Source organism: Peromyscus leucopus, chromosome 17 (assembly GCF_004664715.2).
Source record: "Peromyscus leucopus breed LL Stock chromosome 17, UCI_PerLeu_2.1, whole genome shotgun sequence".
NCBI classification, from domain to species: domain Eukaryota; kingdom Metazoa; phylum Chordata; class Mammalia; order Rodentia; family Cricetidae; genus Peromyscus; species Peromyscus leucopus.
The window spans coordinates 13,086,964-13,108,452 of NC_051077.1; the positions used below are offsets into that span (position 1 = coordinate 13,086,964).

General features: G+C 47.8%; 1 protein-coding gene across 1 annotated transcript in view; it reads left to right on the plus strand.

Annotated features, from left to right (window-relative positions):
* The window catches only part of Nsd3 (nuclear receptor binding SET domain protein 3), a 111,027-nt gene extending 90,026 nt beyond the window's left edge, over nt 1-21,001 (plus strand). Inside the window, 9 exon segments of the mRNA XM_028854832.2 lie at nt 183-339; nt 3,349-3,551; nt 4,146-4,258; nt 4,788-5,057; nt 9,109-9,225; nt 11,250-11,391; nt 12,954-13,060; nt 14,402-14,603; nt 15,208-21,001. Of these exon segments, the coding sequence (XP_028710665.1) occupies nt 183-339; nt 3,349-3,551; nt 4,146-4,258; nt 4,788-5,057; nt 9,109-9,225; nt 11,250-11,391; nt 12,954-13,060; nt 14,402-14,603; nt 15,208-15,449 (1,553 nt within the window). The 3' untranslated portion in view covers nt 15,450-21,001.
* Nucleotides 21,002-21,489: the final 488 nt, after the last annotated feature.

Sequence of the window (21,489 nt, forward strand, 5' to 3'; positions counted from 1 at the left end):
TTCTAGCTCCTGGAGTCTTAAAAACGGGCTATTTCATGTGTTTCCTGTTTTAGTCCATCACTCTGGATATGACTCAACCATCCCTTTGTTTTTCCCACTTGAAGAAAATGGAGTGTTGTAAGGATGACTTTCTCCTTTTCTCCTTCGTTTCTCGGCCCCTAAGACTGTGTGTCTGTTTCCAGGTGGGAAACTGCTGTGCTGTGAGACGTGCCCGGCCGCCTTCCACCCGGAGTGCCTGAACATAGACCTGCCAAGAGGCTGCTGGAGCTGCAATGACTGCAGAGCCGGCAAGAAACTGCATTACAAGCAGATTGTTTGGGTCAAACTGGGCAATTACAGGCAAGTTTTCCAGGGACCGGTGGGAAGTAACACTGTCCGAGCCGGTTCGTACTCTGCGTTAGTGCCGTTAGCGTGCGGCCAGAGAGACAGACTCGGCCCCTCAAGAGAGGCGGGTGGAAAATGGGGTTTGGTGTATCTTTAGGGGCTGGAGGAGTCCTGCTGCTCTTCATGGTTCTTTGTTTTTGTTCGTTTGCCTTTTTCTTTAAGAGTCGGTTTTTTACTTTGTTGTTGGGTTCTGAGAACTATTTTATACAATGAATATGTACTATTATGTAAACTTTGGAATGAAAGGATTTACATGAAGAGCAGAGACAGTGTTTTCTTTGTATCTAAGTTTTATATTTGTCTTAACTTCTTTTTCTAATCATTATTTATTGAATTTATGCGTATGGATGGTTGATTGGCTGTATGTCTACATATTGTGTATGTGCTTGCCTATGCAGGCCACAAGAGGGTGTCAGATCCCCTGAGACTGAGTTTCCGACTGTTGGAAGCTGTCCTGTGAGTGTAGAAATTGAACACAGGTCCTCTGGGAGAGCCGAAAGTGCTCTTAATCACTGAGCCAGTCCCATAATTTCTAGTTTCTAATGAGATCAAGAGTTTATAACCTTGTCAAGATAGATCCATTTGATTCTTTTTTTCCTTTTTTAAATGTTTTTCAAGACAGGGTTTCTCTATGTAACAGCTCTGACTGTCCTGGAACAGCTCTGTAGACCAGGCTGGCATCTTACTCAGAGATCGGCCTGCCTCTGCCTCCTGAGTGCTGGGATCAAAGGTGTGCACCACCACCGCCCAGCTAGGTTAGTTGGATTCTAAACCAGGCCCATTGTGTTCAAGTAGCCCTAAGCTATGTGTAAAGAGAGTGCTTTAAAAAAAAAAAAAACATATAATCTAAAGAGTGAAATTATTCCAATAAGAGCCATTTGTAGTTATTTATTAAATGGGGGCATGCCTCCGTCACACAGTATAATTATAGAAGTAAAAACAGCTTTCAGGAATCGGGTCTCTCCTTCTACCGTATGTTCCCAAGAAAAACCCAGGAGGTCAGTTTGTCTGCCTGCTGAGCCACCTCGGCAGCCCAAGCCGTAGTTCTGAATGGGACAAGAACAGGGGCTGCAGAGACCGTCAGGAGCACATGCTGCTCTTCGGAACACCGAGTTCAGTTCCCAGCACACGTCAGGTGCGCACAGCCTCCTGTATCCCCGGCTCCAGGGCTTCAGATATTCTCTCCTGGTCTCACACGTGTGTGTGCACATAAAAATAAAAACATAAGCCAGGCAGTGATGGAGCACGCCTTTAATCCCAGCACTGGGGAGGCAGAGGCAGGCAGATCTCTCTGAGTTCAAGGCCAGCCTGGTCTGCATAGCAAGTTCCAGGACAGCCAGGGCTACACAGAGAAACCCTGTCTCAAACAACAACAGCGAAAAAGTTTTAAATTATGTGTGTGATTAACATTATTTAAAAACATTCTTCTTTAAGGTTGAATTTTAATTTTTTTTATTATTATTTTATTTGTATGGGTGTTTTCTCAGCTTGTATACCTGTGTTCTGGGTACGCAGGGAAGCCTCCAAAGACACCTGGCAAAACATCCATGCACATAAAAGTAAATCTTGGAAGAAAACTACTCCGTGTGCGTGAATGGGAGCATGTGCAGCACCTGTGGCAGCCGCAGTGGCATGGGCAGGTCAGAGGACAGCCTGCAGGAGTCAGTCTCCTTCCCCCGAGGGTGCCAGGATTAGACCGAGGTGGTCAGGCCTGGCGATGTCCTCACTCCTGAACCATCATCGTGTGTGTGTGTGTGTGTGTGTGTGTGTGTGTGTGTGTGTGTGTGTGTGTGTTTAAGGGTGGATCTGGATACGATGTAAATCTTTTTTTTTTCCAGTTTGGTTTTATGGGGACAGATTATCTCTATGTGTTAGCCTGTAACTCACATGCTTGTATCTCAGCTTTCAAAGTACTGAGATTACATGTGTGGCCCACCCTACCCTGCCCTTTAATGTGTTCTTAATATTTGGAGAAATGTACATCTAACATTAATAGTCTTCGTGACAATATCATGGGGGGGATATTTTTCTCTACCCCCACCCTGTGCTTTTTAAGACAGATTGATTCTGAAACACCAACTGGCATAAAACCTGGTACATCAGATCGGGGGGTGTTTTCCTCGGCTTGGTTAGAGTCAGGAAATGCTGATTTGCATGTCATGTTCACTCTTTACTATGACAGTGGTTTATTCTCAGGAGGATTCTTTTGACTGCTAGAAACAATCCTTCATTCCTTGAAAGATAATCTTCTCTACCCGGGAAAATCTTAAGTTAGGTTTGGGAAAGTGAATTCTCTACAGTTAAAATGGGCTACGATTGTATTAGTTAACGCGTACCAGCTCCAGAGCTGGAAAATGAGTCCATTGTCCTTTTCTTATTAGATGTTACAACTGATGTTTGTGATATATATTTTTAAATTTTAAATGTTAATCTTTTAAGGAAAGAAATCAAATAAGGCATCTAGGGCCTACTTTTGTTTAGCCTGTATGCACTATTTTGTTAATTCATTAATAGTTTTGTGTGTGGTGTTTTTTTGGGGGGGTTCTTTGATGTTTTGCCTGCATGTCTGTCTGTATGAGGGCATTGGATCCCCTAAAACAGGAGTATAGACAGTTGTGAGCTGCCATGTGGATACTGGGAATTGAACCCAGGACCTCTGGAAGAGCAGCCAGTGCTCTCAACCACTGAGCCATCTCTCCAGCCTGGTTTTTTGGAGTTCTTGGTGGTGGCATGCTTTTAATCCCCACACTCAGGAGATAAAGACAGGTGGATCTCTGTGAGGCCAGCCGGGTCTACAAAGCAAGTTCCAGGACAGCCAGAGCTACACAGAGAAACCCTGTCTAGAAAAAACAACAGCACAAAGTATTGTGTGTGTTTAGAGTCTGAATCTGAATGAATCTTGAACTATGAACCGTGCTTTCTTCCCCTCTGAGGTTTTTTTCACTTTCTCACTCTTGTCTTCAGATGGTGGCCTGCAGAGATCTGCAGCCCCAGGTCTGTGCCTCTGAATATCCAGGGCCTGAGGCACGAGTTGGGGGACTTCCCTGTGTTCTTCTTTGGGTCTCATGACTACTACTGGGTACACCAAGGCAGAGTGTTCCCTTATGTGGAAGGAGACAAAAGCTTTGCCGAGGGACAGACTAGCATTAACAAGACCTTCAAAAAAGGTAAGTTGGCCCGTGCTTACAGTGGCTCAGAACCACCACTCCAGTGCATGTTTCTTAGAATCCCCTTATTTGCACATGAAGTTTCTCCATCGCTTGAGAATCTTCTCCAGGCATTCTGATTTTGAATCCATAAACTCCTTGTGACATCAGACTCGGGTTTGCGATGCACAGCGCATGGAACACTGTGCTGTGTTTGAAGTGTCTTTTAACCAGGTGACGCTCCTTTGCCACGAAGGGGTAGAAAAGGCTTCCTGGGAAGAGCTTGGGGCCTGCACAGCAGGCCTGAAGTCTGCCTTTCTGAGTGAGGGGAGACGTCATTTAGATCCAGGACAGGGACTCGGGTACTCGAGTGGAGTCACTTAGAGGCCTTTGTGGCTGAGGTCGGACCTCTGCTCTGAGAATGCACAAGGCTAGTGTTTGATGGGTTGTTCCTAACTTCTTATTAACTCTGTAATGGTGGTGACTGGTGATTTCCAGGATATCTAAAAAGTAAGCTCCGGGCCAGATGGGGAGCATCTCTGAGGTGGTGGATGTAGCTTCCCACCCTCTGGTGTGTGTTTGCATTTCGATAATGGCTGCCTGCTCTCCCGCCAGCACTGGAGGAAGCCGCGAAGCGCTTCCAGGAGTTGAAAGCACAGCGGGAGAGTAAGGAGGCTCTGGAGATAGAGAAGACCTCAAGAAAACCGCCGCCCTACAAACACATCAAGGTGAGCACGCCCTCCCCGATGGTCCCTGGCGGCCAGCGTCTCCTTGTTAGCCTAGTAGTTTCTGTGGCTGCATCAGTGGGAGCCTCTCCGTGGGGCCGAGGGTGGGATCTACCCGTGGGGCCGAGGGTGGGATCTACCTTTGGTGCTGAGGAGTGGGTCTTTGGCAAGCTGTTCCATACCCAGGAGCCATGGCCTATATGAAATTCTGTTCTGTTTCTACCAGATTATCCTGCAACCAAATGAGGATGTAGACCTTTAGCCCTTCTTTTCCCGAGATTCACAGATAGCTTCTTTTCTCTTCACTCTGGGTATTAGATTGCTGTCAGTCTGTGGCAAGCAATGTAAACAAATGAGAATTAACATCAAATTGAACACTTCTGTGTAGTAAATAGACATAGCTCTCATTCCTGGTTTATTCAGAAGTGAGGCTGAAGGGCTTCCGCAGGGTCCTGTCGCAATGCTTTGATGTTGTCGCTGCAGCTGCTCACAGATGCTCACTTCTCTCCTTTCACTGCGCCTCTGTCCCTAGGCCAACAAAGTGATAGGCAAGGTGCCAGTCCAGGTGGCTGACCTGTCGGAGATCCCCCGCTGTAACTGCAAGCCTGCTGATGAGAACCCTTGTGGCTTGGAGTCGGAGTGTCTGAACAGGATGTCACAGTACGAGTGTCACCCGCAGGTGTGCCCTGCTGGGGACCGCTGTCAGAACCAGTGCTTCACAAAGAGGCTCTACCCCGATGCAGAGGTCATCAAAACGGAGCGGAGAGGCTGGGGCCTCAGAACCAAAAGAAGCATTAAGAAGGTAATCTGGTGGAGGCCCAGCTCAGTAGGATGGGCCAGCGCCTCTGTCCTTTAGGATGCTTCCGTAGGTCCTGACTCTGGGACGGGAAGCGCAGCTATTTATGATAGGAACTAAGGCTTCTCACAGAGTTTGGCACTTGCTGAGCAAAGAAAGAGTGGGAAAAGGATAATAAAGTTTACATCAACTGTGAGTATTGTTTGATGAGCTTAAATAGAAGGGCAGAACACGCGGAGGAGTAAATGGGATGCAGTTTTATTGTCACCGTTGATAAGGGTCAGGGGTCCAGGCAGTGCTCAGCTGGGTCACTTAGGATTGCAAGCATTCAACCAAACTTGATGCACAGCTCACCCAGGGAGGGACCCACTTCCTGGCTGCCTTGAGGCTATAGAAGTCCACCCATTCTCTGTCACTGTGGTCTGAGTGCTTTTGCCCTGAGATCCCCCCTCTTGCTGTCGGCCGGCCGAGAAGGAGTTAGCCTTCAATGGCTGCCTAGTTCCTTGCTCCCTGAGGCATGAGAGTTTCCACTTCGCGTGAGGATCCCTGACATCTTAGACAACACGGTCTCGTTAGCCATGCCTGTTGTCCATGCACTGCCACATCCTTGGGGGAGGGATCACAAGGGATGGCGTGGATCGCAAGTGGGGTCTGGGGCGACCTTGAAATCTGCCACATTTGGAGTTGAAGAGAATAACTTTAGCTGCAGTGAGAAGGGTTAATGAGGGAGGAGAGAGAGTGATGAGGAGCCAGGGGAGCAGTCCTGGGCACAAGGCTGTAGGTCTGCATGACTGATACCTGCTCGCAGCTGTCCTGTGAGAACTGAATCTGTTTGTGGAGTGCAAATGTGTTAAGACGGTAAGCACACGCATACTTCTTTCTCAAGACGCTTATTCTCCTCTGAGTTTGAAATGCTGGTGAGTCCCACAGATGACGTGTTGCTCTAGACTGAGTCAGCATGGCTTTGGAGATGAAAAGGTCAGCAATTAGATAAACATAGGAGTTCACTACCTTGTAGCCACTCGGAGTTTACCAGTTAAAAGGACAGCAACAGTAGCAAATTCTTTAGGATGTAAAAGTCCTGCATCTCTGTTTGGGGGTGGGGGTGTGAGTAGAAACATGCTGTATTACACAACAAATCTCCCCCCTGGCTATTTAAGTCAGGAGAATGAAAATCTGTAATCACATGGAAACTCTTCCCCAATGTGCAGAGCAACTGTTGTTGTATTCTTTTACTATAGTAGCAAACAAATGCTCTGGAAAAAGCAACTGTATTTTTATAATAGCAAAAACCTGGAAAGATGGGCCAGTCTTCTCCAGTGAGGAAATGGTTAACGAAATGGTGGTACAGCCACACTGAGAGGTGCTACCAAGGCATTAAAGACAACCGGAACAGAACTCGGGAGATCTCCGGAGAATTAGCTTGAATTATTAGGATTTTTTATTTTTTTTTTTTGCTAGTCCCATGGCTCTAGAGATGGTTAGTGCTTAGGAGGACTTGCTGCTCTTAGAAAGGACCCAGGTTTGAACCCCAGCACTCACACAGAACTATCTGAGCTCCAGTTCCTGGGCCTGTGATTCCTTCTTACAGCCTCTTCAGATACTGCACAGACATGGGCCACTCACATGGTGCGCGTGCATGCACACACACTCACACACCTCTTCAGGTAAAACATTCATTCACATGAAATTAAAAAAAAAAAACAACCTTTGTTTTATGTGTGTCTTGTATATGTTTGTGTTGTGTGTCTGCTTGGTACCTGCAGAGGTCAAAAGAGGGCATCAGATCTCCTGGAATCAAAACACGTCTTTAGGAGCTGGAGGGATGGCTTGGCGTTTGGGAGCACTGACTGATCTTCCAGAGGACCATGGTTGGATTCCCAGCAGCCGCAAGGCAGCTCACAACCCTCTGTAACTCCAGATCCAGGGCATCTGCTGCCTCCTCTGGCCTCGGAGGGCACCAGGCGTGCAAGCATCCATGCAAGCAAAACATCCATACACTTCAATAATTTTAAACACCACGTCTTGAGAAAACAGTCTCAAAAGATCACATATATTATATAAATTCATATAGAACACCCCTGAGTGACAGAATTACACCGATGGACTAGGGTTCGACGAGAGCTAGGAAACCAGGTGCTGGAGTGATGAGGATGGGTGTGGCCGTTGAAGAAAACTCGAGACATCCTGGGGTGCGGGTACAGTGTCGACCGTGAGTGTGTGGTGGCAGGACCCCACGGCGGAGTAGGGTGTGAACACCAACACCAGTGTTCTAGTTTAGTGCTGTGTTGCGTTCTGTAAGATGTTACCACGGGAGGAAGCTGAGTGACCCGTGCAGTTTGTAGTTTGTTTGGTTTTAGTTCTCTGTAAATATACTTATTCAAAATCGAAGGTGTAAAGAGCAAACGCATATCCTCGCTGCTGCAGATTCAGACTTTTTCAGTTTCTCCCCCTAATGGCCACCACCTCCTCAGCTACAAACTCTTAAAACTTTGTGATTATAGTGATGGTAATGGCCTCAAAGTCGGGGGTAGCTTTATTCCAAGATCTAGTGGCACTTGGGACTATAGAATAAATAATACTCAACAAGAAAAGACAAGCATGATGGTACCTTTTGAAGCACTTGTATGGGAACAGTGCCACCCAATGCCCATGAATAAATAAAAACCATTTATTTCCAGGGTTGAAGTAGTATTTTCAGTATTTTTTTTTTTTTTTTTGCTTTGTTGTTGTGTAGATGTAAGAACAGGTGTGCTCATGCGTGTAAATGTCCGATGACATCCCGGGTGTCGTTTCTAAGGTGTTTTCACGCCTTTAACATGTCTTACAACTTGGGGAGGAAAAGGCTAGTTTTAGCTTACAGTTTGTAGCCCATCATGAAAGGAGGTCAGGGCAAGAACTCAAGGTAGGAACCGAACAGAGGCCATGAAGGAACCCTGCTCACAGCTGCTTCTGCTGCTGCTCCCAGGGCTCAGCTAGCTTGTGTTCCCCTTTTTTTTTAAGCTCTGGTTGTCCTGAAACTCACTATGTAGACTAGGCTGCCTCTGCCTCCCGAGTGCTAGTATTAATGGTGTGTGCCCCCACAGCCTGGCCAGCCTGCTTCCGTAGACCACCCAGGACCACCTGCCCAGGGTAGGGCCACTCGCAGCGAGCTGGACCCTCCCACATGAATCATTAACCAGGAGGACACCCTACAGACTCACCAACAGCCAATGCGATGGAGGCGTTTCCTCATTTGGGGTTCCTGTTCCCAGATAACTCAAGCTCTGTCAGATTGACAGGAGCCAGCAGGTCACTCCTGCTGTTTAGAGAGGGTTTCTCACTGGCCTAGAATGTCTCCAAATAGTGCAGCTGGCCATTGAGTCCTAGCGATTCGTCTGGTCCTCACCTCCACCGTCACCAGATTTCAGGCATCTGCCATCATGGTGGCTGGCCTCTTAGTCATGGGGACCTGAGCTGGGGTCTTCACAGTTGTGAGGGGGGTACTTTACCAGCTGAGACAGCACACAGCTCACGCTCGTCTGTCTTTACAAAAGCATGTCTGAGATAAAAGGGACAGACACACACTTGCACACTGCAGTGCTGGGTAGGAGTCGGAACATCTCTGTCCATCATGTGGGTTCATGGCATCAAACTTAGGTTACACACTAAGCCACTTCTGACCCCCCCCCCCCAGCTTAGGGTTTTGGTGTTAAGGCAAGCTCTCACATGCTGCAGGCCGGCCTAGAAATCAACATGTCCTGTCTGTACCTTCCAAGTGCTAGGATTATGGGCATGTGTCACCACACCAGGTTATGTGCTGTTGGGATTGAACCCGTGGCCTTGTACAAACTAGCCATGGGTTGTACTCGTTGGATTACATTCCCAGCCCCCAGCCCTCTTTTTCCTTTCTTGAGACGGACACACATACACTTGCACACTGGAAGCCCTGTAAGAGCTCATGCTACTCTTTTCTTCTTTAGTTAATTTTCTTGGTTCGTACCTGAGGTGTTAAGAATGCATTGCATACAGTCCAGTGCACGGATTTTACAGTCACGTGTTAAATGCTTCTCTGCAGGGTGAATTTGTAAATGAATATGTTGGTGAATTAATTGATGAAGAAGAATGCAGACTTCGAATCAAGCGAGCTCACGAGAACAGTGTAACTAATTTTTATATGTTAACTGTTACCAAGGTAAAATTGCTTTTATTTTTTGGTAAGAAAAAGGGACTTTTTATGTTTTGTTTGTAATTTTATGTTGAACTCGGTTTCTCTAAATTTCATTTTCTCTAAGTATAATATGATTCTCGGTAGTCAGTACTGTGATTATCTCAAGAGTACAGAAAGAGCCCTCCATAGTCATGAGACTCCCGAGAGAGGGAAATGCTAACCAGAAATAAAGTGACCATGTCTAGGCTAGAGTTGTTGGGTCCTTGTCCTCCATCTGAGTCAGTGAGAGACCTGGTTTCTTTATCACTGTCGGAGGAATCAGCTCTCTGATTCTGAGTTATAAAATAACTTGAGATTTCTGATTAACCAAAATCTCAAAACTTTTCTGTGTATTTATTAAGCTTTTAAAAAGGAAATGCCAGTGCATCGGGGCGAGGCGGCTCTGTGGCGAGCAGCAGTTGGAGAACAGATTGAGAAGAAATGACTTACTCGGGGCTTGAGAGCATTTGTTCTCACAGAGGACCTGGGTTCAGGTCCCGACACCCACATGCGGTCTGAACCGGCAGTTCCAGGGCGTCTGGTGTTCTCCATATCTCCAAAGGCACCAGGCATACAGTGTGACACACACACACACACACACACACACACACACACACATATACATGCATGCAGGCAGCACACTCAGACACGGAAATCATGAAGTTCCTAATGGCAGTAAACTGCTAACTTAGATAAAAGTTCAGCCAGGCATTGTGGCACAAACCTGTATTCCCAGTGTCCGGCGGCTAAGGCATGAGGAGCAGAAACTTAAGTTAGAGGCCAGCCTGGGCTACATAATCTGTCAAAAACAAACACACAAAAGGACGAAAAGGAAGAAAAAGGCAAAGACTGTGAGCAAGCATTAGACTGATATGTATCTGCCCATGCATTGCAGCCGTGATCTCTATTATAGTAGTCCTTACAGAGGGCAGGAAGCCCAGGCCGAGGTACAGTTCAGTCGTGGGTTTAGTTTACCATCACACTTTAAGGACCAAGACTAGTACCCTGTGTTCTGGGATGTTTCAGAATATCATTCAGGTTGAAGGCATGGCTCCATGGTAAAGCATCTACTGAACATATCATATGTGAGGCTGTGGGTTTGAGCCTCATCACAAGCGAAAATGTCACAGAAAAACAACAAAAAACAGTAAAAGAGATTGCTGGGTGGTGATGGCGCATGCCTTTAATCCCAGCACTTGGGAGGCAGAGGCAGGCGGATCTCTGTGAGTTCGAGGACAGCCTGGTCTGCATAGTAAGCGCCACACCAGCCAGAGCTACGTTGTGAGACCCTGTCTCAAAAAGAAAAAGAGGATGATTTGAAAGTATTTTAATTATCTGTAGTTATGTCCTTATTTGAAAATGGTGTGGCTTTCATGGTTCCCGAGCTTGACTTAACTGCCGCTTATGCCGCAGTCCGCCTCTTTGATCCTGGTCTCACTGACTCGGGTCAGCCAGCATGACAGCCGAGGGCTGCAGGCCTGGAGCTTACTTACCACATTGTTAGGGCCCAACTGTCTAGTGTTCCCTGTGTGTTGAACTGCGCTGTAAGTGAAAACCAAGTGTAACCTCTGGACAGTGTACCCCGAGTGAGAGCAGAGACGGGTGTGTCCCCACAGCCTCACTAGGGGAGTCCCGTTTCCCTTCTCCATCCGCATGGTGTAAACTGGTCTGTGCACGACAGTCTCCCTTCCCGCTTAGAGCGGGACAGACTAATTAATTGAGAACAAGCTAATTGAGTAGTTGGCTAGCTGAATGGTACGGCTCTTATCAAAACTACCTGAACACACGGCCTGCTGACCCTGTTCACTAGACCAGCTCCACCATCACCGCTCTGTGCAGATCTGAGGCCGTCCAGTAGGGTGGCCACATCGGGTGGCTGTGGTATCTGCAGACCTGCCACACTCCAGCTGTGTACATGATGCGGTCTTGTGTCCCCCACCTGTGTGTTTCTGAATGGACTTGTGTTTAGTTTATGTCAAAAGCATCCTCCCCCTCTATCCCTCCCGAAGGACCGAATCATTGACGCTGGCCCCAAAGGAAATTACTCTCGGTTCATGAACCACAGTTGCAATCCGAACTGTGAGACGCAGAAGTGGACCGTAAATGGAGACGTTCGAGTGGGACTCTTTGCTCTTTGCGACATCCCTGCAGGTAAAGGGGTGACGTGCTGTCCTGGGTCCCTCGGCGGGGGTGTCTGTCTTGTTGGGGAGGACGTTATCTTTTAAGGCCTGAGTGTTGATTCGGAAAAGACAACGTGCTCTATTTGGAACTGGCTGTTGTTTGCCAGTGCAGTGAAACTACATCTGAAGAGGAAACTTGCTGGCCTTTGTGCAGAAGAGGACCTGTAGTGTGTGCGTCTGTGTGCGTGAGTGTGTTACTGCTCACAGTGTGGATGCGTGACTCTCCCAGAGCACCGCGGCTGTATACTGTAACCCGACGGCCTGGTTCTGTGAACACACAAGTAACTAGCCGTGGCGGCTGGAGAGGTGGCTCAGCGGTTAAGAGTGTAGACTTCTTTTGTAGAGGACCCGAGTTCGATTCCCAGCATCTGCGTGGGAATCACTCACAACCACTTGTACTCCAGCTACAGAGAGTCAGACATACCTCTAGCTTCCACAGGCATCTACCCACACTCACACTTACACATGACTAAAAATAGTGGAAGTAAGGCTTTTTTAAAAAGTAATTGGCTGCGTCAACATCAGCTGCTTTCCTTTCTTCCTTTCGTTTGCGGCTCCGACAGCCGTCTGTTTGGTAGACAGAGCCTCGGTGTCTCCCGGCTTTCACTCTCCTCCTGCTCAGCGTCTCAGCACGACCTTTAGCTCCTCCTTAGTTTCGGGAACTGGGAAGAGCAGTTCCGTTAGGAGGACAAACTGAAGCTCCTTCTAGTGTCGGGGCTGGTCACACCCGGCTGAAAGTGTGCCAGGACTTCAGTTTGGACCCCCGGAGCTTTCACGTGTGCAGTGAACTTGGTTCATAGTGGAAGGCGTTCCAACACTGTCACGATGCCATCTCATGCTGTTCATGTAGAAACTAGAGGTTAGCCCGGGCGGTGGTGGCACACGCCTTTGATCCCAGCACTCAAGACTCAGGAGGCAGAGCCAGGCAGATCTCTGTGAGTTCGAGGCCAGCCTGGTCTGCAGAGCGAGATCCAGGACAACCAGGGCTATGCAGAGAAACCCTGTCTCGAAAAACAGAACAAAACAAAACAGGAAACCAGAGTTTAGCTTTGAAAAGAGGGCAAGGCTAGAAGCCCTTCCTCTTGACCAGAGATCACATGGTCATTGTTTAGCCACTTTTGTAGAAGGGTGTGTCGTCTTTTTAGAATGCCAGCTTTGCCAGCTCATTGGTGGGCAGGGAATTTAACCCAATGCCCCCACTCTTCTGTCCTTGTTTTTAGTGAGTGGGATGTGGAAGGAGGAAGTCTTTCAAGTTGTCCTGTGTTTGGTGTGTATATACGCGATGTGGGCGTATATCAGTGTTCATGAGGACAGGCGACAACTTGTAGGGTTAGGCTCTGTCCTCCCACCGTGGGATCTGAATCAAACCCATGTTGTCAGGCCTCCGTGGCAAGCACCGTCACCCCCGAGCCATCCTGCCAGGCGGGGACGGGACGAGTCTCGGTGTTAACCGTGTGTCCGTGTGTCCGTGTCCGGCAGCAGTAGTTCTCCCTCCTGGCGTCACTGTGAGTGACCGTTTCTCTTGTGTTTCAGGGATGGAGCTAACGTTTAATTATAACCTGGACTGTCTGGGCAATGGCAGGACAGTGTGCCACTGCGGGGCAGACAACTGCAGCGGCTTCCTAGGAGTGCGGCCAAAGGTCAGTTGGACAGGGCGTCCCAGCGGGGGGGGGGGGATGGATGCGTGCTAAGGGCCCGCTTGGCTCTGCAGGTCACTGTCATGGCAGGGCTCCAGAACCCCGCCACTCTGTCGGGCTCTTTACTGCTCCTCTGTGGTGGAGTTGGTGGTGGTGGTTTTGATCTCATGGAGCACAGGCTGGCCTTGAACTCTTGGCTTATTGAGGATGACCTTGAACTCCTGATTCTTCCGCCCTCACCTCCCAGATGTTGGGCTCACAGGCTTCCCCCACCATGCCCAGCTTGCTGTTCTCACTCTTTAATGAAGCTCGTTTTAGTAAGCTCTGATAGGTTCTGAAGTGCACTGGAACCCCCTGAATTATATACTTCTAAAGTGGGGAATGTTACCTGGGTGTGGTGACTCAAGCATATAATCCTAGCACTTGGGAGGCAGAGGCAGGAGGATTGCTATTAATTCCAGGCTAGCCTAAAAAGGGGAAAAAAAAGAAATAAACAAACAAAAAACCCTACATAAATACAAAGGTATGTGTTGTAGCATGTAAGTTTTCGGTCACTGGGGGAAAGGCAGGCTGTCTGAAGTCTGAACAGTAATAAAGTAAAGCAGCTGCAATTAAAACCACCCTTTCGATTAAAAGAAAAACAATAGCTGGGTGGTCAGGACTCTATTAATGTGGCCTTGTCTTTAAACACTACCCAGCAATCACTGACCAGTCATGCCCAGGGAAGCTGGTCAGCCTGGAAGTCCAGCCTCTTTGTTAGGATCGTCTCACTTCGGCTGGAGAGATGCTCTCAGTATATAAGAACACTTGCCCTTCTAGAGGACCCGAGTTCAGTCCCCAGCATCCGCATCAGGCGGCTCACGGCCCTCTGTTAACTCCAGCTCCGGGGACCCCCAGGGGGACCTGTGCCTCCTGCCAACTGAATTTGAGAAACATGGAGGTAAAGGCCTACCTCCCTCTCCCTCTCTCTTTAAAGCAGCCTGTGTTTAAAAATCAGGAAATAGAGGCTGGAGAGATGGCTTCTCTTCCAGAGGACCCGGGTTCAATTCCCAGCACCCACATGGTGGCTCACAACCATCTGTAACTCCAGTTCCAGGAGATAGGACACCCTCACACAGATAGGCATGCAGGAAAACACCAATGCACATAAAATAAAAAGAAATCAACCCCAAGGGAGAACGAATGGCAGGCCTTGCTTTAGTACAGTGTTGTGAGATAGCCCCTTCTGGCGTTGGTAGGGCACGTGCAGAGGCGCAGTTCAGGCCGTGTGGTGTGCACTTACACTCTCGTGTGTAAAGCTTCATCGTTATCTGATGGTGAAACTGTGTCTGTCCTTCTTACCAGTCTGCGTGTGCATCCGCTGCTGACGAGAAGTCTCGAAATGCTAAGTTAAAGAAGAGACGGAGAGTGAAAACAGAACCAAAGCAGATACACGAGGACTACTGTTTCCAGTGTGGAGATGGGGGGGAGCTGGTCATGTGTGACAAAAAGGACTGTCCCAAAGCCTACCACCTCCTATGCCTTAACCTGACCCAGCCGCCCTACGGTAAGCCAGGCCTTCAGACTCGGGTGCATCGCTCTCCCTAATGGACCTGTGAAACCAGAAACATTTAACAGAACAAACAAATCACTCCAGTCAGAAGTCTGTTCTGTGCGCATTGGGTACACCTCATGTGGCACCAAGGACTGCTTTCTTATTTATGGTCACCGTGGGCGGGTAGTTGGCACCTATGATATGGGGTTTGGGCCAGAGGCTCATATCTGTGTGAAATAACACAACTAGATGTTTGTTTGGCTGGAGTCGGAAGGTGGATTCAGTCGGAATTAGTCTCTAAGCAAAGAGGTAGGGTATGAGCCAGGTACAGTGAGGCATGTCTTTAATCCCAGCACTTGGGAGGCAGAAGCAGGTGGATCTCTGGGGGTTCGAGGCCAGCCTGGACTCTATAGACAGACATTGTTTTGAAAAGAAAAGAAAAGAAAAGGTCGGGCGTGGTGGCATATGCCTTTGACCCTGGCACACAGGGAGCAGAGGTAGGCCAGGCCAGCCCGGCTATGCAGCGAGACCCTGTCTCCAGGGGAGCGGGGGACTCTTGAGCTTTTTCTGGGTAATCGAGGCTAACAGGTGGTTTCCCTCTCCCACCCTGCCGTAGGAAAGTGGGAGTGTCCATGGCATCAGTGTGACGAGTGTGCCAACGCAGCCGTCTCCTTCTGTGAATTCTGTCCACACTCGTTTTGTAAAGCTCATGAGAAGGGGGCTCTGGTGCCCTCTGCACTAGAAGGTCGTCTCTGCTGCTCTGACCACAACCCCGAGTCCCCTGTGTCACCAGAATATTGGAACAAGATCAGATGTAAACGGGAATCCCAAGATCCCGGAGAAGACGTAAAAGAGTGAACGGGGTTCTTTGCTGCCCTGCTGTTCTGAGCGGAGGAAGACAACGGATGCTGCATTTAACCCGGCGACGCTAGCGCCGTTCCTGGACGGCCGTTCGGGAGGACAGGGACCGGTTCACAGGCTGCGCGGGCGGTGTCGGGCTCTGGCTTGTTCTGTTGCTTTGGGGAGAGTTTGGTGGACAGTGAGATAGATGCCCTTGGTCTTTTCTTGCCTTTTATCGTGTGTGCTTCAGTGTCTTTGCCACTAGCGAAAGAGGTGTCCTCATTTTTAAAGTGAGTGAGTGGGAGAGAGAGAGAGACAGAGAGACAGAGAGAGCTGCTAACAAGATCATTGTCAAGCCTAAGATGCAATCCTTGGTTGTATAAAGCAAAATTAGCCATTCCTTTATTTATTTTCATTTTTAGGAATTGTGAGAGGTGTAGCTCAAACAATCTGACCTGTGTGTGTGTGTGTGTGTGTGTGTGTGTGTGTGTGTGTGTGTGTGTGTACGTACCTTTATATACCTCTTTACTGAGCCGTAGATAGGCTAACTTTAACTTCTCTCTTTTTTTTTCCCATGCCTTTTCTAGTCTCAGAGAAGGCTCTCAGCAAGTATTCAGTCTGGCCTCTTGGAAACAAATGCCTTGACAGCTTTTACCTCTGGTCTTAGACGAGGTGGGCTCCACGGTGCAGTAACTCCACCTGAAGTGTGGCTGTAGGGAAATGTCCAGAGGGAGGAGGGAGGGAGGGCACTCATTGGCTCTGGGTGTCATCCATCTACAGTTTCCCGATCCAGTGCATGTGTGGGGCTGTGAACGCGTGGGAGAGGGAGTGCTCACTGCTGTCGTCCTGACGCACGGCAAGGAGCCAAGACAGACAGAGTAAGGCACAGACCGCAAGTTGGATCAGATCCGCACCATTTCCTGAGCACTTCGTGTAGACTCCAGTCTCACTGGAATTTAAGGGCATTTGATTGTCTGTCCTTCGCTCTGCCAATCAATGGCCAGCTGATCACTCAACCGTGTTTCCTAGTAGAGCTGTGTAATTGAATCTGAATTATATTTTAAGAGATTTTTTTTTCCAGTTGATTTCCTAACTTGGGGATGGTGAAAATAGACAGAGACATCCCCCAAGTTATATGTGAACAGTTTCTTCTTAGTATTATGCAATGCTTCATATTGTCCCCATTGAGTAAGGGGAGGAAGTTTTCCAGGGTCTGTAAGAGCCACAGAGAGCGCTTCATCTTAGAGAGCACTTGAGAACACTCCCCAGAAAGTCAGTGTTCGCAAACGTTATGTTCCGTTTGAATGGCACAGACCCGAGCCACCACGGTGTCGACCCACAGAATTCCCTTGCATCTCGCACTTAGCCATAGAGCTATTCCGGTATTACTTGCATGAAATCACGTGAGACATTGGAACACTGGACTGAGTAGGAAACTAGTGTCACTATGAAACATGAACTTTCTCAGTGAGTTTTAACTGCTTTCCAGCAGGCGGTACACAGTAGGGTTTATCCTCCTCAAGAACCTAGTACGTCATTAACGTGGGGCGGGAGATGCTCCACGACATCCTGGAGTTGTGTCCAGTGTGTTGGTTCCTTTTTTAATTTTTTACAAATCAATTCAGACCTCTTTCTCTGGAAGAAAGAGCAATTTTGTGCCTCCTTTTTTAAAATATATATACACATGTGCAATTTATAGACAACAGACACTACAGTCTCCCTCTAAGCTCCTAAACTGCCACTTAGCTGGATGTAGCATTTCTAGTAGTCCTGTGGTTAGACAAGCTCTGATGAGCGGAGAGACAGGACGCTACGGCCCCGTGTGGTCACTGTGACAGAAGCACAGCCCATGCAAACACTACACTGCGCTCGTTAGCAATTATGAAGTTTGATCTCCTTTAGAAAAGTAAAGTAAGAATATCTGGGTTTTATCATACTAAAATATTATTTTATACAGACGTGATAAACGTTTTTTAAACTCACTGATAAAGGATTTCTTTTGATATTCCAAATGTAACTCTTAGGAGAACAGTGTCCAATATGAAATTGCATCTTGTTTCCTTTTTGACTTTATGCTTTTTTAGTATCAGATAACTTTTATATAGTAAGCCCCAGAGTGCATCATGTATTTATAAATACCTTAGGCTGACCTATCTCAATTCAGCTTCTTTGGTGTGGCATATTTGTTTCTCTGTTTATAGAAGAGCTTTGCAAAGACTTCTCAAAGCTTTTCTTTTTGATGACTAATAGGATTGTTCTGCTATTTCACAAGGCATGGGATGGTTCAAAACAGTTCGGCATGGCCCAGAAGCTTTCGGGGCTCCAAACTTGGCTTTGCTGTGCCGGTTCAGGGGCATCTTCCTGTGCTGTTGTGGCCTAGGTCTGTCTTAGAGTTGAAGGCGTCTAAGTATACATAAGCTGTGCTTGCCTGTCCTGCACCAGAGCCTGTTCCAGAAGGCACCACGCTTACCCATGGTCTGAAGCTGGTATCCATTAGCTTTGAAATCATATGTGGTATGCAGTCTTTGTGGTTGGTTTATCCAGCCCGGAAAAGAAAGCACTTGAAGCAGCATGGACTAACGGTGGTTTTTAACCTCATTCAGATTCCTAGGAAGACGAGATTTCTGATTAGCAGTGTAAAGCTTTAGATATGGTTGGTAAGAGCTAGCAATGATGTCATGAAGCTGTCCCGGACCCTGTACTTTGGGGCCACTCTGGGCTGCCAGGATAGCTGCCTGTGCCTGGAAGGGGCGGCAGGGGCGGCGCCCTCACTGCCCGCACTGAAGCAGCCGTTCACGTCTTCAATCTCATCAGTGTTGGAGAGCAGAATGGAGTGGGCTTTATCTTCTCCTTTGCTCTGCAAGCCCTTCTCCATTTCCGTTCTCAAAAATTCTCTTCCCTAAGCTGTACAATAGACTGGGTTTGGGAACCATGAGAACTTGGAGATTTCTGTGTGTTGTATAAATAACATATCCCAGTGAGTTAGGAACATATTTGAAACTAAAAAGATAACTGGAAGTGGGGCAGCAGCCAGCTGCTCCACTCTACCCGCCGCAGTATTTGCAGGGACGCCCTGTAACTGGTGTGTGCAGCGGGGACACGGGGTGTCCGTGGTCACGGGAGACACTCAGGTGGCCGGGCTGGCGGACAGCGTCCATGAAGTAGTTTCTTTCCTGAGTGCTTTCTTCCCTGCTAAGTTCTGTTAGACCCAAAGATGGAAATCATGGCATCTGTTCGGAATATCGACCCTGGCTCCCAGGACCTGCTGTTATCTGTCATTTTCTGTTTCAGTCCCACGTTCCTCCTGCAGCATCCACTCACCACAGAGCTGAGACGCTTCCAGCCACATGTCATGTCCTAATGAGAGAGAAAAGCAAATCGCCTTTGAGTCTCACGGCTTGGCAAACTAGTCGTTTTTATGTTTCTCATGAGTACAAGGGCGTTGGGAAGTTGCTTTATTCCTAGACTTGAATCATTCTGCACATGGCTGTTGCATCCGACCACTCCCCTGCTCTGCTGAGGCGCTGTGGACAGCACAGTGAGCAAGTGGAAAGTTCCTCCACGAAGGACCACCCTGCCTAAGTCTCTGGTTCTTTGTAGACAAAAGAAGACCTCGGTCCATTTTCAGATGCACTAGAGGAGTAAATGTAGACAGCTTTTCAGTGGATTACCCAATATTGAAAAGCTCGACATTTGGATGTCCTGAAATATCACCAGGTTTTACCCTGGGTAGGGTACTGGGGGTCCCGGGAGAAAGGGCATAATAGAGCCCGGGAGGGAAATGGTGGGTGGTCATCACAGGCACAATGTAGTCCCCTATACACTGAGACCTCTGCCTCATTCAATTCAGGTTCTTCAAGTACTTGAGACTGTGGATTGTCTTTCCAGTTCCTTTGTAAAATTACAAAGTGGGAAGCACCACTGTGTAGACTGTCCAAAGGGAAGCCCTTCCGGTGGGAGCGGAGGTATCTCAGAGTGTTGGCACCTCTGAGGAAGAGACGCCTGCATGAGATATCGGCAGCACTTCTAGAAATTGTTCCTATGGTTTTGCTTTGTCTTTTTTATTTGTTTGCCTCGTCCCCAAGTGTTTTTTGTCTTTCTTTTTAATATAAGCCTGGGTGTGTGTGGGTGTGTGGGTGTGTTGTGTGTGGAGGGGTGGTAGTGTTTGCATTTATGTTACACTCCTGAAATGCTGTGTGTAACCCTTGTTTCAAAAAGCCATGTCTGCCAGGCATGGTTCTGCACGCCCTTAATCCCGGCACTCCAAAAGCAGAGGCAGGCGCATGTCTGTGAGTTCAAGGCCTACGTAATGAGTTCCAGGACAGCTAGGGCCATGTAGAGACCCTGTCTCAAAAGGAGAAAAAAGAAGAAAAAAATGACATTGTTTGGCTTTTGTCAAGCCAGTGGACAAATGGCCGATGTGAGCACTTGTACCTGTGTCGGGGGAGGGGAGGAAAGTATTGCTTGTCCTTTCGTAGGCTCTGAAAGTCATTCACGTGTACATTAAAGTGAAAATAGAAGGGGCCAGAGTCAGTATTCAGTCCTTGGTTTTCTGTGACTTCGCTAGTCCGCGAAGGGGTGAGAAGTACCCCAGCTTCACCGTCTTTTCCCTACCTGCTGGCAGAGCCGTGGTGCGTGCCCATGGCCTTCAAGTGCCCGACGGCCAGTTCGCCTGGATCGGGCTCCTGTCGGCTCAAAGGAACGGGGAAGTTTACATTTATCTTCGTTGTCAGCTAATATCTCATTTTCTGTTATGTAACCTATGGTAACTGTACTGCCAATAATAACCAAGATGCTAACTGATTACATCTGGCCCAAAAGATCTTTTATATACAAAGATTTGTGTATATTTTGAATCGATATGGCAAATTTCATTTGTGTCCACTTGATTATTACAAATAAACAAATACCTGCAGATTCAGTCTTCATTCTCTGTGTTCTTTGAATAATGTTCTTTATAGATGTTTACATCTGTGTTTACCTGTAATGAACTTTGTAGATCCTGTGAAATATTATTTTGCTTAAACCACTTGAGTCCTTAATATCAAAGCATCACCCTTCACTGGGCAGTCTCTTTAGTTTCTGTCACTTGGCCAGAACTCCTAACACTAAGGAATTAGTGCTAGTTTTCCCCAGAGGTATCCTTCTAGGGCATTACTGTATAATGACTTTGAAACATAGTTTAAGGATTTCGTTGACTGACCAATGTCTTACTGTAAAGTATGAGTCTGCCAATGGTGGTTAACCTGTACATAGATAGCCTATCAGTGGTGGTTAACCTGTACATAGCCTACCAGTGGTGGTTAACCTGTACATAGATAGCTCACTGTGGACCAGTTGTAGTGTATGTGGGATTGCCTGTGATATTTACGGTTCTTACTGACGTGTGCTGGTGGGACAGTTTTTGTACATTGTATTGACTGAAATTTTGCCTTTTTAATTTTACAGATACTTTAGGACTCAGATGTGTTTTCTGCTTCTGTAAGAATGTGGAAAAGTTTTTAATGGCATCCGATTGGTTTCAGGTCTTGCTTGAGGTTGACTTTAATAAATTGTCCTGTATGTTCTAATTAAGTATATGGGCTTGTTCTTTGCCTGTAATTTCATGGTACAGTTTACTGAGAAATGAGTCACACCAAAACAAACAAACAAACAAACAAAAAAGCAAAAACAAAAATCCACCCAATCTCAGCCCGTTTTTTCCCTTTAAAGCGCCGCTAAGAAATGGTTTCTTTAAAGTGAGTTTTCTGATTTGCTTTTGTAGAGGAAGGGTCTCTGGAGGATGGCATCCCTCTCAGTGTGCTGTAAGGTGATCTGGGCACCAGGAAGTTGGTGAAGGGCCCTCTCATCCCATTGCTTTGAGACCCAAAGGTGGCCTGCTGGTTGGCCAACAGCCAGGTCCTCCCGATCAACCCCGAGGCCAGTGAGTGCTTCTGTGCTGTTGCTAGGTGGTACTCAGAGCTGATGAGCTTCCCGGAAGCTCGGGGAGGTCCCCTGGGAGTGTCCCCTCGGTGCTCGCCAGGCGGCGCTGAGCCCGGGGCTGAGCCACTGCGCGGGC